Below are 15,085 nucleotides of genomic sequence, written 5' to 3'. Positions count from 1 at the left end.
TTCCTTTTAACAACACTCAGTAAATGTTTGGGAACTGGGGAGACACATTTTTGAAGTTTTTCATATGGAATTCTTTCCCATTCTTGCTTGACGTACAACTTAACTTGTTCAACAGTCCGCGGTGTCCGTTGTGGTATTTTAGGCTTCATATTGCGCCACACATTTTCAATGGTAGACAGGTCTGGACTACAGGCAGGCCAGTCTAGTACCTGCACTCTTTTACAATGAAGCCACGATGCTTTACCTTGTGGTTTGGCATTGTCTTGCTGAAATAAACAGGGGCGTCCATGATAACGTTGCTTAGATGGCAACATATGTTGCTCCAAAACCTATATGTACCTTTCAGCATTAATGGTGTCTTCACAGATGTGAAAGTTACCCATGCCTTGGCCACTAATACACCCCCATACCATCACAGATGGTGGCTTTTAAATTTTGCGCCTATAACAATCCGGGTGGTTCTTTTCCTCTTTGGTCTGAAGGACACGACGTCCGCAGTTTCCAAAAACAATTTGAAATGGGGACTCGTCAGACCACAGAACACTTTTCCATTTTGCATCAGTCCATCTTAGATGAGCTCAGGCCCAGTGAAGCCGGCGGCCCTTCTGGGTGTTGTTGATAAATGGCTTTCGCTTTGTGTAGTAGAGTTTTAACTTGCACCCACAGATGTAGCGACTAACTGTAGTTACTGACAGTGGTTTTCTGAAGTGTTCCTAAACCCATGTGGTGAAAGCCTTTACACACCGATGACGCTTTTTGATGCAGTACTGTCTGAGGGATCGAAGGTCCATAATATCAACACTTACGTGCAATTCTCTGAACCTTTTGATGATATTACGGACCATTGATGGTGAAATCCCTAAATGCCTTGCAATAGCTGGTTGAGAAATGTTGTTCTTAATCTCTTGAACAATTTGCTGATGCATTTGTTCACAAAGTGGTGACCCTCGCTCCATCCTTGTTTGTGAATGACTGAGCATTTCATGGAAGCTGCGTGGCACCCACCTGTTCCCAATTAGCCTGTTCACCTGTGGGATGGTGAACAGGTGTTTGATGAGCATTCCTCAACTTTCTCAGTCTTTTTGGCCACTTGTGCCAGCTTTTTTGAAACATGTTGCAGGCGTCAAATTGAAAAAGAGCTAATATTTGCAAAAAAATATAGGTTTCCAATTCGAACGTTAAGTATCTTGTTTTTGCAGTCTATTCAATTGAATATAGGTTGAAAAGGATTTGCAAATCATTGTGGTCTGTTTTTATTTATTATTATTTTATTATTTATTATCACTTATTTACACAATGTGCCAACTTCACTGGATTTTGGGTTTTGTAGATTGGCATCGACCTAGCACTTTGGTTTTAATGCATTTATTTTATGATGGAATAGCACAGAGAATACCTTATTTCTTTATGTTGAATTTTACAGTGCTTTGATGTAAAGAATCTTACACTCCTCACAAATAGAGACAACTTATTTGTCTGCTAAGCGGGAGCAGTACACAGATTTTAGATGCAGGCCGATATAATCCGATACTTGTTTTGTTTTGCTGACATCAAACTAAGACATCCTTATTCAATTGACAAGAGTTTAGCAGTTTTATATTTGGCATTTTGTTTCCTTTACTGTACCAAATATGAAACAATTTGTTACCCTACAACTAATGTACATACCAGACCATGATTAAGGGTTATTGTTACACCACTTAGTTTTTTTTAGTTTAGTGCTCATTTTTAGTTTTTAATAACCGTTTTAAAATATGAAAGTTGTGATGAACTGTCCCAGCACCGAACAACATCTGTGTGTGTTATAGTGTGGTCATCTGGTTTGGGGATTTGAACTATCGCCTCTTCATGTACGACGCTGGTGAGGTCAAACGCCTCATCTCCCAGAATGAGCTGAAAAAGCTTCAGGAGTTTGATCAGGTGAGGAGGCGTCAACCAGTGGTCATTGGGGGCACTAGCATTATTTAAACATCTGTCTTGTAACTTTTCTAACTTTCTCCGACAGCTGAACATTCAGAGGCAGACCAGAAGAGCCTTCACTGACTTCATGGAAGGAGAGATCAACTTCATCCCAACGTACAAGTACGATTCCAGAACGGACCGTTGGGACTCCAGGTAACACCATTTGGATGCATCTGCCCTTACTTTTTCGTTGTTATTCCCTCTGACTGAACCTTGTCAGCAAAGCAGGCGTTTCCGTTGTTATCGCTGCACAAACACAAGAGTCAGCGTGTCTGTACGGTGCCTGAAACTCTTTGACTGTTTCCTCTAGCGGAAAGTGTCGTGTTCCAGCGTGGTGTGACAGGATCCTGTGGCGGGGCAACGATGTCAAGCAGCTCAAATACCGCAGTCACATGGAGCTGCAAACCAGTGACCACAAACCGGTCAGCTCCATATTCAAAATAGGGGTAAGAAGTGCTGTAATACACAAAACATATAAGACATACTAGGGCCGTGAATCTTTGGCCACCACACGATTTGATTCGATTCTTGGGGGTAACGGTTCAATACAGAATCGATTCCATCCATCCATCCATCATCTTCCGCTTATCCGAGGTCGGGTCGCGGGGGCAACAGCCTAAGCAGGGAAACCCAGACTTCCCTCTCCCCAGCCACTTCGTCTAGCTCTTCCCGGGGGATCCCGAGGCGTTCCCAGGCCACCCGGGAGACATAGTCTTCCCAACGTGTCCTGGGTCTTCCCCGTGGCCTCCTACCGGTTGGACGTGCCCTAAACACCTCCCTAGGGAGGCGTTCGGGTGGCATCCTGACCAGATGTCCGAACCACCTCATCTGGCTCCTCTCGATGTGAAGGAGCAGCGGCTTTACTTTGAGTCCCCCCCGGATGGCAGAGCTTCTCACCCTATCTCTAAGGGAGAGCCCCGCCACACGGCGGAGGAAACTCATTTCGGCCGCTTGTACCCGTGATCTTATCCTTTCGGTCATGACCCAAAGCTCATGACCATAGGTGAGGATGGGAACGTAGATCGACCGGTAAATTGAGAGCTTTGCCTTCCGGCTCAGCTCCTTCTTCACCACAACGGATCGGTACAACGTCCGCATTACTGAAGACGCCGCGCCGATCCGCCTGTCGATCTCACGATCCACTCTTCCCTCACTCGTGAACAAGACTCCTAGGTACTTGAACTCCTCCACTTGGGGCAGGGTCTCCTCCCCAACCCGGAGATGGCACTCCACCCTTTTCCGGGCGAGAACCATGGACTCGGACTTGGAGGTGCTGATTCTCATTCCGGTCGCTTCACACTCGGCTGCGAACCGATCCAGCGAGAGCTGAAGATCCCGGTCAGATGAAGCCATCAGGACCACATCATCTGCAAAAAGCAGAGACCTAATCCTGCGGTTACCAAACCGGAACCCCTCAACGCCTTGACTGCGCCTAGAAATTCTGTCCATAAAAGTTATGAACAGAATCGGTGACAAAGGACAGCCTTGGCGGAGTCCAACCCTCACTGGAAATGTGTTCGACTTACTGCCGGCAATGCGAACCAAGCTCTGGCACTGATCGTACAGGGAACGGACCGCCACAATAAGACAGTCCGATACCCCATACTCTCTGAGCACTCCCCACAGGACTTCCCGAGGGACACGGTCGAATGCCTTCTCCAAGTCCACAAAGCACATATAGACTGGTTGGGCAAACTCCCATGCACCCTCAAGAACCCTGCCGAGAGTATAGAGCTGGTCCACAGTTCCACGACCAGGACGAAAACCACACTGTTCCTCCTGAATCCGAGGTTCGACTATCCGACGTAGCCTCCTCTCCAGTACACCTGAATAAACCTTACCGGGAAGGCTGAGGAGTGTGATCCCACGATAGTTGGAACATACCCTCCGGTCCCCCTTCTTAAAGAGAGGAACCACCACCCCGGTCTGCCAATCCAGAGGTACCGCCCCCGATGTCCACGCGATGCTGCAAAGTCTTGTCAACCAAGACAGCCCCACAGCATCCAGAGCCTTAAGGAACTCCGGGCGGATCTCATCCACCCCTGGGGCCTTGCCACCGAGGAGCTTTTTAACTACCTCAGCGACCTCAGCCCCAGAAATAGGAGAGTCCACCACTGATTCCCCAGGCACTGCTTCCTCATAGGAAGACGTGTTGGTGGGATTGAGGAGGTCTTCGAAGTATTCCTTCCACCTATCCACAACATCCGCAGTCGAGGTCAGCAGAACACCATCCGCACCATACACGGTGTTGATAGTGCACTGATTCAAAATCAATGCATTTTAATAACATTGGGTGCCGGTTCTATGATTTACTACATTCCTCCTTAAAATAGATAAACAGCTGTGATAAATGTATATGTTAGTTAAAATAAAACTAGTTTTGTTTCATAAAATTCTACCCTAACATTTACACTAAGATTTTGGGTAAAGAATAAATACATAAAAAATTGATTTCGGATTTATTTATTTTAGGAAATAATACATAAATAAAAATATAGATTTTTTTTATTTATTTATTTTTTGCAAAATAAAAAAAATAGATTTTTGATTTATTTATTTTTCCCCAGAATTGATTTTGATTTATTTGATTTTGTGGGGGAAAAAAAAAAAAAAATCTACCCAAGGTCTGTCCTGTCCAGCTACTTTAGTCAATATTAGCATATAATTTTATTAAAAAAAAAACAGTTTTCTTTTCGGTAATGTAGAAATGTATCATAGCTGTTTATTTATTTTATGGAGGAATGTATTTAATCAGGCTTCACGGTGGCAGAGGGGTTAGTGCGTCTGCCTCACAATACGAAGGTCCTGAGCAGTCCTGGGTTCAATCCCAGGCTCGGGACCTTTTTGTGTGGAGTTTGTATGTTCTCCCCGTGAACGTGTGGGTTCCCTCCGGGTACTCCAGCTTCCTCCCACCTCCAAAGACATGCACCTGGGGATAGGTTGATTGGCAACACTAAATAGTCCCTAGTGTGTGAATGTGAGTGTGAATGTTGTCTGTCTGTTTGTGTTGGCCCTGCGATGTGGTGGCGACTTGTTCAGGGTGTACACCGCCCTCCGCCTGATTGTAGCTGGGATAGGCACCAGCGCCCCCCGCGACCCCAAAGGGAATAAGCGGTAGAAAATGGATGGATGTATTTAATCATAGAACAGGCACCCAAAGTTATTAAAAAAGTATAGACTTTATATCGAGAATTTTATTGAATCGAGAATCAATTCTGTATCGAATCGTTACCCCCAAGACTCAAATCGAATCTTGTGGTGCCCAAAGATTCACAGCCCTACTATTACGAATACGACTTTTTGTAATATATATAAAACTAATTTTGACACCACTAATAAACAATTAACACATCTTTAATTATTGACACTCTTATATGAGGAACAGCTTTCATGATTACGGCAGTACTACTTATTTTTTGGGACGTCTGTGCGTGTGCAACAGGTGAAGGTGGTCAATGAGCAGCGCCACAAAAAGGTGTTTGAGGAGATTGTTCGTGCTATGGACAGAATGGAGAACGATTTCCTTCCGTCTGTGACGCTGAGCAGGAGAGAGGTAAGAAAAATTACCGTTTCATATTGTGTACAGTCAATCCACTCCACAAATCCATTCATCGTATGCAATATGTCACAGGGTTTCCCCCTTATTGTATTTGATTGTGGCGGTGCACCGCGGCAACATACTTGCCGCCACGCCACACCTCAAAAATGTGTTAGTTTCTTTACGTGACTGAATTATATTTACAGTATATAGCGCTTTTCTGTAGTGACTCTGTAGCGCTTTACATTGTGAAAAACAGTACTATAAGTAGTATAATGTATTGATTGTAGCGTCCAGAAGAAGATACACAAAGTATGACACTTTTATTATCTTTTATTGCCAATTTTATTCTAACAACAAGTCCAATTCCAACCAGTATTTCCTGAGTGAACACACATCTGTCTCCGTGTTTCACTCGTAGACACACAACACTTCCTCATTCTCCGCCGACACGGTGTGTTCACAGACTATTAAAATAATGAACATCGTAACACACTTACATACACTTTAACACCAGTAGGTGTTAAAGTGAGACTGTATGAATGGATGTATATAGTTCATTATTTACACACTTTTGACTAGTGATGCACTGAAGGACGGAGAACTAGGGCCTTGTTCAGAGGTGATTGTAATACACCAAGACGTAGAACAAATGTCGGTCAAATGGTCAGCTCTGTAAGAGGAACACAATCTTGGAATAAGTTGCCCACACACATTAAAGACTGTGATAACTATCCACTTTTCAAAAAAAAACTTAAACACTGGCTAAAAATAAATCAGACATGGAACCCATTAAACCAATAAACACTGTTTCCAAACACTAGCCCGTTCCAGTGGGCTTCTGACCAGCGTATTTTAAGCTATGAGTTAATTGTCTGTCCTGGTCTATTGTCTTGTAGTTGTGTATTGCAACTGCTTGTCTTGTCTGTTTTCATAATGTCTTATTTATTTGGTTCTTATTTCTGTCATCGTGGTTTTAATGTCTTATGCTTGTTAGGCCCTTGACATTAAGTTGAAGCACTGACAGGCCTCGGTTTTCGACAGTCGGGATGACTGCCTAAGGCTGACGGTTCAACGTTTGGTTGGCGACATTAGTTTCACAACTTTGTCTTGCACCATTTCTTGTTACATGCAGAGGAGGCCAAGTGGAGGCTGTCGTCTTCTCCTCTAAAGTCTTATGTGTCTCACTGTGTTATTTTAGAAAGCTGTCCTGGGACTACAGCTGAAAATTAGCATTTATGCTAAGTCTGGCGCATTTACACTGTTATTTCAAGTGTTGATTAATGCGCACTGTCCCAATTAAATAAATGAAATACGAAAATCTGGCCGTGAAAAAGGATTTATTTTGATCACCAGAACAGCACTGCCGAAACCAAACGTTGTGATGACGTAAGCTGTCTGGATCGCAGGCAGCATGTTTGCGCTGTGGACATATTTTAATACATCTGAGAAATACTAGCAGACATTGATCGGCAAAAATTTAAGACGACAGCGCCGGCTTTTAAGGAGAAAAAGGCTCCTAACAGCGCGAAGCAAGTTGGACATCAGGGTCTCTGAAGCTCGCTTTTTGTGCAGACATCGCGCGACAGAAGTAAAGAGTCTCTAAACACCAGTACATCCCACAATAAGACCAGAAACAGATGCTAAATTTTAGATGTTTCACGTTTCCAGTCGTTTTATAATAAAGAAATAGTAAATAAAAGAATTGGACAAATCTTTCGAAAGAAAAAAAATACATTGTACAAACAGGAGCAACAATTAAAATACAAAGCAAATATATATGTTATTTATATAATCATTATTAACAGATTTGTTTTAAATGTATGCATACATTTTTTGCCTTTTCAATCAAAAATATATGCTTTGGAGCAAATAACGTTATGACATCATGTTGACCACGGCCCCACCACAACGGGTATCTTGGTAATTTTGGGGACACCCTGTGTCTGGATGATTAGGAAGAGAAACTGGAAATTTTGATGTATCATGTTGTATGCTTGCATGTTCGAAATAAACTCAAATTCAGACTCAAACATAGCCAGGTGTCCCTCTCCCCATCACGGGCATCCAGGCCTTCTCAAGGCAAAAAGCTATATAGTCCCGACCCCCAGCTACGGGTGCCAGGCGAGGTCTGCCCCTGGAATTTGCACTGATTAAACATGACTGAAATACTTCCAATAGAAGGTATCCAGTTGACATCCATTTCAGGCATCTACCCTCAAAGTTTAAAGCCTTTTTCCAACTTTATCTAGTTAGTACAGCTCTACTGCCAAAACTCCTTTAGAGGCGAACTACTGTATTTTTTCGGACTATAAGTCGCGTTTTTTTTTGTAGTTTGGCCGGGGGTGAGACTTGGCCAAACTATTAGAATAAAATAAAAATCATTTTTTAAATTTTATTTTATTTTATTGGACTGTGGAGAAGACTGCGACTTATAGTCCGAAAAATACGGTAGTTTACAACACCTGGATCGGCTTATTTTACCTGAGCACGCCTGCCTTTTACTGCATTACCAGTCCGTGGTCCTGCTTTCCAACATCTGGCCTCTTCCGATGTGTTCAATTCCAGTGTATTTTCTTCTTCCACTGCAGTTTATGTTTGAGAATGTAAAGTTCCGGCAACTCGAGAGGGAGCGTTTACTCATAAAGAATGACGGGCAGGTGCCCTGTCACTTTGCTTTCATCCCCAAACTCAACGACTCGCAGTACTGCAAGTCTTGGCTGCGTGCTGAGCCGAGCGAGGGATTCTTGGAACCAAGTAAGTGTCTTATTTAATCCTTTATAATTGATCAGATTTTCCACGTCTGAGCCTCTCCTCTGTTTTACTCTGAATTGTCTTATTGTATGCTGTTTGCTGTGGTTTAAATGCAAAAAGAAAATTGCAGTGAGCGTAATGACTTTAGGTCCGCCTACACAATGAAATATCATCCGCATTCTATCCATTCCTACCAACCAAAAATGTTGATACGATTTTATATTGGCTGTCATTTGATTTTACAAGTAGTTGTAGTGATGGGCCTTTAATGGGGACGTTCCGGTTAGGGTTTTATGCGGCGGGTAACCATACTGATCATCCATAGGTAAGATACAGATCACATGTTTTAAATGTCATTTTTAAAATGTATTTATCAACACAATCGTTAAACTAGTTCCTCATTCTCTTTTAGCACCGTATTTTCCGGACCATAGGGCGCACCGGATTATAAAGCGTACTGCCAATTAATGGTTTATTTTTAATCTATTTGATCTATTATTGTGTCCTGTGAAAAACCATCCGACCGGAACTCTAATAAGTAAATTTCCTTGGGTGATTAATGTAAACTCACTACACCGGTATGTTTTAGCGCTTTCATGGCGAGTTTACTGACAGATATAATTAAGAACTTCACACTACTTTATCGTCTAAAGGCCTTAGTGGCCACATGCGTGGACAGCACCTTTTAGCGCTTATTTCCATAATTGTGTACACTACTGAATTGGGGTCTTATGCCAACATTTGGACACTTATACTGCTATCTGGTGGTGTCAGAAGAGTATAACATACAGTGGAATTTGGAAAAAAAGTGTAAAAATAAAAATTTGTATGTCACGACACAAGAAGTACACGTTTGTGTATTTATGGACTAAGTACATCATATTAAAAGATGATTTTTAGTTTTTATTCTAATTAGGGTCCAATAAGCCCAAATAGCAAAGAGAAATAAAAAAAACATGTAAACAAACAGCTTGGGCCATAAGAGGTTAAATCAGGAATGGCAACAGCGGAGAATGAAAGTCCCTTAACAAGAAGATGGACAAAAAAAAGAAGCTTATCGACTACGTTGTTGGCACGGACTACAAAGGTAGAAGCGCACAATTTTTCAGGACCTATACAGATCAGCAGGTACCAGAATGTAGGAAAAGTTGCTTTTGCACAATATTACGAAACAAAACGTCCGAAAATGTCCTACCTTATACACACACCATAATAATACTCGTATGTTTAATGCGGCGACAATGCTTCAAGCAGTGCGGCTTCATAGCTTACCAAAGTCGTACTAAAACATTTTGATAGATTTTTGAGCGTTGTGTGTATAATGTTCTATATTTTCAATGTAACATTTAAAATATTGATGTTGTTTACTTGAGACATATTGCCATCATAGTGCAGCCTACACTTATCTCTTATGTTTGACTGCCATCTACTGGTCACACTTATCATTACACCATGTACAGTACCAAGTAAAATAGCTTCGAGGTGGGTAAGTTCAACCAAACCTATTCTTTGAATTAGGCGCGCCGGGTTATAAGGTGCACTGTCGAGTTTTGGGGAAAAAAAAGGATTTTAAGTGCGCCTCATAGTATGGAAAATACGGTACTTAGAATTAATGGCTTCAGCAAAACAAAGTCAATGGTACACAATAACTAAACAAAGGCAAAAAGTACAATATTCAAACCTGTCTATAGTGACCATTCAAGGGAAGCAAAGAAAGTGGCCGCTATAGACAGGTAGCCAACTATACGCAGGTTTGCCGCCATTTTGAATTTCCGTGCATGTTGACCTTTACACAATTAAATATACATGTACGCGTGCATGTATCCGGAATTTTATTAAAGGGTTTCTAAAATAAAGTTACACTGCTACTGAATTTGAGCCTGCTCATCGTTGCTCGCGTGAATAGGATGCTGATTTTCATTCATGCCAGACTTTTGACAATTAGTCAACTGCGCAAAGCTTAATGGAGCTTCGATAAGACTTGTCGAGTCCTGGCGCGGCTGCATCCCAGTTGGGACCCTGTTGCGGCCACCACAAATCCCGCTTAAGAAATAAAAAAATTTAGGACTGTGTTATGGCACGGAGTCCAAAAACTGTTTAAGGATGCAAAATGTGTGGCCGCGTTAAACAGGTGGTCGCTATAGACAAGTTACTTAACACTACTTTTTTCCGCAAGGGACATTTTTGTGGCCGTTATCGGCGAGTGACAGCCATAGAGACAAATGGCCACTAACACAGGTATGACTGTATTTGCCTCTAAATAATGCAAAGTGCATTATTTTTTTTAACATGCCTCAAAACAGTAGCTTGGAATTTGGGACATGCTCTCCCTGAGAGAGCATGAGGAGGTTGAGGTTGGCAGGGTTGGGTGGCGGGGCTGAGGTGGGAGGGGGATGGGTAACGGGGGTGTATACTGTAGCGTCACGAAAGAGTTAGTGCTGCTAGGGGTTCTGGGTATGTGCTTTGTTGTGTTTATGTTGTGTTACAGTGCGGATGTTCTCCTGAAATGTGTTTGTGATTCTTGTTTGGTGTGGGTTCACAGTGTGGCGCATATTTGTAACAGGTTAAAGTTGTCACCCTCAGTGTGACCTGTATGGCTGTTGACCAAGTATGCGTTGCATTCACTTCTGTGTGTGAAAAGCCGTAGATATGTTACTGGGTCGGTACGCAAAGGCAGTGCCTATAAGGCTCGTTGGCGCTCTGTACTTCTCCCTATGTCCGTGTACCACTCCGTACAGCGGCGTTTTAAAAAGTCATAAATTTTACTTTTTGAAACCGATACCGATAATTTCTGATATTAAATTGTAAAGAATTTATCGGCCGATAATATCGGCAGTCCGATATAATCGGACATCTCTAATGGTTTATGACCTCCAATAAACTTACAGGGAGCAGGGAAGCAAGGAAACGGCATACCATTCGATGATGTAAACATAGGGACACACGGAAGTGATCATGGCGCCGCAATAAATAGTTTGTCTGTGTCAGCGCTAATAATAACAATATCACTAATACTTGGTTAATATTGAAGTCACGAAACATAAATGGAGTATTGTTAGCTCTTTTTGAATGGTTATTTATCAGATTTTATAGGTGAAATAGTGGCGCTCCCATTGACTCCGCTGTAAGCAGACTTTTTTTTATGTTCATTTACAAGTTCGAATGCATAAAAAAAAAAGTCCATCCGTCGTCATGTCGTTCATAATGATTGGGAACAATAGGCACATTTCCAAAAAAAGTGCAGTTTCCCTTTAAGAGACAGATTTTGGTTAAGTTACACCAGTGGATAGTTCCATATATGGTAGAAATTTACATAAAGAGATTGGCACGAGTCTGCGATTTTTATTCAGTTGTAGTCCAGAATTATAGTCAACACGTTCATTATCTTTGCCTCTTCTCTTGTTGTGAGGCAGACCGGCTCGTACATGCGCATACGTGCTAAAATTTTCTGCTGTTGCCATGTTGGACATAATAGCTACAACATGGCTGACAGGGTGGAAACACAGTCAAAGGGGGCTCAGTCTGTAATTTATAACCACCCACAAAATATCTTATTTCTGAAGAGAGAGCCAGAAAATGACTTGAAGATCTATGCAACATTTTGACCAAAGCAACGCTATTACTGTACATGTACTTGTTTTGTGGTACACAGGCTCTATCTAGTGGTATGAATAGTTTGATTAAAGTTTTTTTTTAACCTATATTCCAACTCAATGTTACTGTTCAAGCTGTGTGTAATGTTACAGTGGTCAAGAATAATAAATATACGTGTTAAATAAAATTCTGCCTTGTTTTTAATTAATATCCATCCCTACTGTGCTACTGTATTTTAATATTGGTCATTATAGTGGTACTTGGAGAGCCAAGTTTTTTCTGAGGTGGTACTTGGTAAAAAAAAAAAAACATTTGAGAACCACTGACGTAGGCCACAAGGAAGTTTTTTAAATCCTTTCAAATTTGCTAAGCACTTTCTACTCTCGCTGTTGACATGTTCAGCCTTGGCCTCCAGTGATAATGATGCCGAAGATGCTATAAAAAAATGATGTTCATATGCGGTAATAGTAATGATTATTAACTTAGGGGAGCGGCTCCTCACTGTGTATGGGGATTTTAGCTGCTCGTCAGTGATCAGTGTTAAAAGGCATTAATCAGTGACGGCGATCACATATTTTTACATGAAAATTGTCCGATACTGATGGGTGGCCAATCGATTTGCACATTTCTAGCATTTAATCAACCAATCATTAAGAAATCAGACTTAACGTGTCTTGCAGTAATTGACCCAAAATAAAGTTCACTAATGGCTGCAACCAGAACCTTCAAATCCTAGATTCTGTGTTTTTATGTGATCAGATGAGACCCTCGAGATCTATCTGGAGGTCTACGTCAGTAAAGACTCTGTCACGCTGCTCAACTCCGGCGAGGACTCCATCGAAGACATTCTGGTGCTCCACCTGGACCGAGGCAAGGACTACTTCATCACCATCTCGGGCAACTACCTGCCCAGCTGCTTCGGCACCTCGCTGGAGACCCTGTGTCGGATGAAGAAGCCCATCAGAGAGATCCCCATCACCAAACTCATCGACTTGGTAAGAGGAGCTTGAAATCAGGGGACTTGCAGGATCAGTTGAGCGCTTGCTCATGAAACATGGACATAAACCCGCAGTGTAGCTTAGATAAGTACTAAGAGGACACGTGAGGGTTTGTTCACCCTTTCTGGGTAAAGCTGGTCACACAAAGTGTGTATTTTTGGAGACTATGAAATGCTTCAGTATGTGTATTTTTGTTGCCAAGTGAACAAGGAAGTAGTAAAAATACCAGACTAAAAGAGAGAGAACTGTTGTAATGAAAGGTAAACCAAGAGGGCGGGGCATTAATTGGTAGCACGATATAAATAGAGACAGTCTGATATTTACAACACGTAGAAACCAATTATGTGTAATATGTTAATTTATTTAACGTTAACGATCATTTGAATTGCATGAGAAAATGTAGACCGCAAGTCAATTGCACAGCACAGTCGTCGTAATGGCAGTAAGAAGAAACCGCTGAGTCAGCATTTATACCACTGATTATGTAACACCAACAATGACATTTTGAAAAGACAGCTACAACTTCTGCATGCTGACCACTCATAATTTATCGTGTGCAGATAGAATAAGTTCCCATTAACTGCTCACGCGTCCTCTGTGCAAAATCCAATCTGAATTCTAAGCAAAGTAAACACGTAGCAATATATTCTGTACAATTTAGCAATGCAACTGTGAGTGACCGTTGACCACAAGCGGCCCGAACAGATAAAACAATGTTTATAAAAGCTGTTCAATTATTGTAACGTCTGTCGAGACGCTTTAAGAAGAGACAGGAATTACATCGATCTCTTTACTGAGCAAATCTGTTTATTGTCGGTCATAAAATCACCAACAACAGTAGTAAAAATGTCTATCTATTCTGCCTTGCAAGCCAAAACCAACTCTTTATCATCCGTCATATTTTTCTCACCTGCAATAACACAAGCACACATTAGATCAGACCTGAGCAAACTAAAGCCAGGGGACCACATGCGGCCCATTCAGCTTTTCTATCTGACCCGCCGGACATTCCTAAATATTTTTTTTTAAATCTTTAAGATGGAAAGTGTAGCTGCCATTATGATGTGCAGTGGTGTTTTCTAAGGACCGTAAGTCTTCAACTATACAAAGCATTTCAATGGTTGGAATCTGCGTTTATGGATGATATACTGGTTACTAAGGTAATCTAATTAGTTACTATGGTAATCTACGTAACAGCAGCTCAGACGAGGCACCAAGCGTTCCCACATATGCGGGAGGAGCTTTTCACAACAAAGTTTTAAAGCTTAGTGATGTATCAGATTGTAGTTGGGTTTATTTTGTACCCTTCGTTCATATTTCACTGTTTGTTGAATTTTGTTGCGTTTCACTTGATTGTAAAATATGTCAATCGAAAGGGGGTGTGACATTCATAGTTTGTCAATATTCAGTGTTTTATTGTTAATAGAAAAATGTAAAATTCCTTTACGTTTTTTAAGGCGGTCCGTCATAAAGTTTTTAGCATTCAATCAGACATTATTGTGAAGTTTTGTAGTGTCCCTAAAAATAAGTACACCGGCCTCCAGATACATTTTTTTCTCTAAATGTGGCACCCGAGTCAAAATAATTGCCCAGGCCTGCATTAGACTAAACAACTGATGTGTTTACGGCCACACACAAAAAGTCGGACAACTCCAACACATAAAGTGTAAATGCCAGGTCGTTACATTATGACTCCTCAACCAGATGCGTGCTTATTCAACTGTCATTTTTGGATATTAATCATGAAATGCTGTTACTCCATTACAAAAATGCTAATAAAAACATACATTTTATGGACAGAAAGTTACAGTAATGTACACATAATCTCATGCTTACATCTTATTGTGCAACATGTGAATGTTTAAAGAACTAAATGTGATCCCTCAAATAGGTAGACAGTCTTTCCGAAGCAGCCAGACATATAATAATAGTACACAGCTCGTGAAAAACTACATTTTTTTTGTTATAGTCATTGTAAGTGAGCCAAATGACTTATATTAGAAAACAATCAAATGGAAATGACTGCCGTCATTTGATTATTATAATTACACATTTAACTTTCTATGAGGTCAGGTCTGGGACAGGTGTGCTGCTGGTATGGCCCAAGTGTACATGTGTGATGTTGCTCACATGTGCGCCATTAAATGCTCAGGGAGTTATTGCGTTTGCTTAGGCTTATGAACAATTAAAGGCCTTGTTAAACAGAAGTTGCTTACAGCCTCAACTATTAATGCCAGGA

At 41.4% G+C, this 15,085-nt stretch overlaps 1 protein-coding gene across 5 annotated transcripts in view; it reads left to right on the top strand.

Annotated features, from left to right (window-relative positions):
• The window catches only part of ocrl (OCRL inositol polyphosphate-5-phosphatase), a 65,083-nt gene that overhangs the window by 34,958 nt on the left and 15,040 nt on the right, over positions 1-15,085 (top strand). For all 5 annotated transcript variants that reach the window (XM_061891816.1, XM_061891815.1, XM_061891818.1 and 2 more), the window contains 6 exons: positions 1,809-1,920; positions 2,006-2,115; positions 2,273-2,408; positions 5,405-5,515; positions 8,092-8,257; positions 12,608-12,843. In XM_061891816.1, coding sequence (XP_061747800.1) covers positions 1,809-1,920; positions 2,006-2,115; positions 2,273-2,408; positions 5,405-5,515; positions 8,092-8,257; positions 12,608-12,843 — 871 coding nt within the window. The remainder of the gene's footprint in view (positions 1-1,808; positions 1,921-2,005; positions 2,116-2,272; positions 2,409-5,404; positions 5,516-8,091; positions 8,258-12,607; positions 12,844-15,085) is intronic.

The sequence above is a fragment of the Nerophis ophidion genome, linkage group LG29 (genome assembly GCF_033978795.1).
Source record: "Nerophis ophidion isolate RoL-2023_Sa linkage group LG29, RoL_Noph_v1.0, whole genome shotgun sequence".
Taxonomy (NCBI): Eukaryota; Metazoa; Chordata; class Actinopteri; order Syngnathiformes; family Syngnathidae; genus Nerophis; species Nerophis ophidion.
The sequence above is the reverse complement of the archived record's forward strand: the minus strand, read 5'-3'. Positions and strand labels throughout refer to the sequence as shown.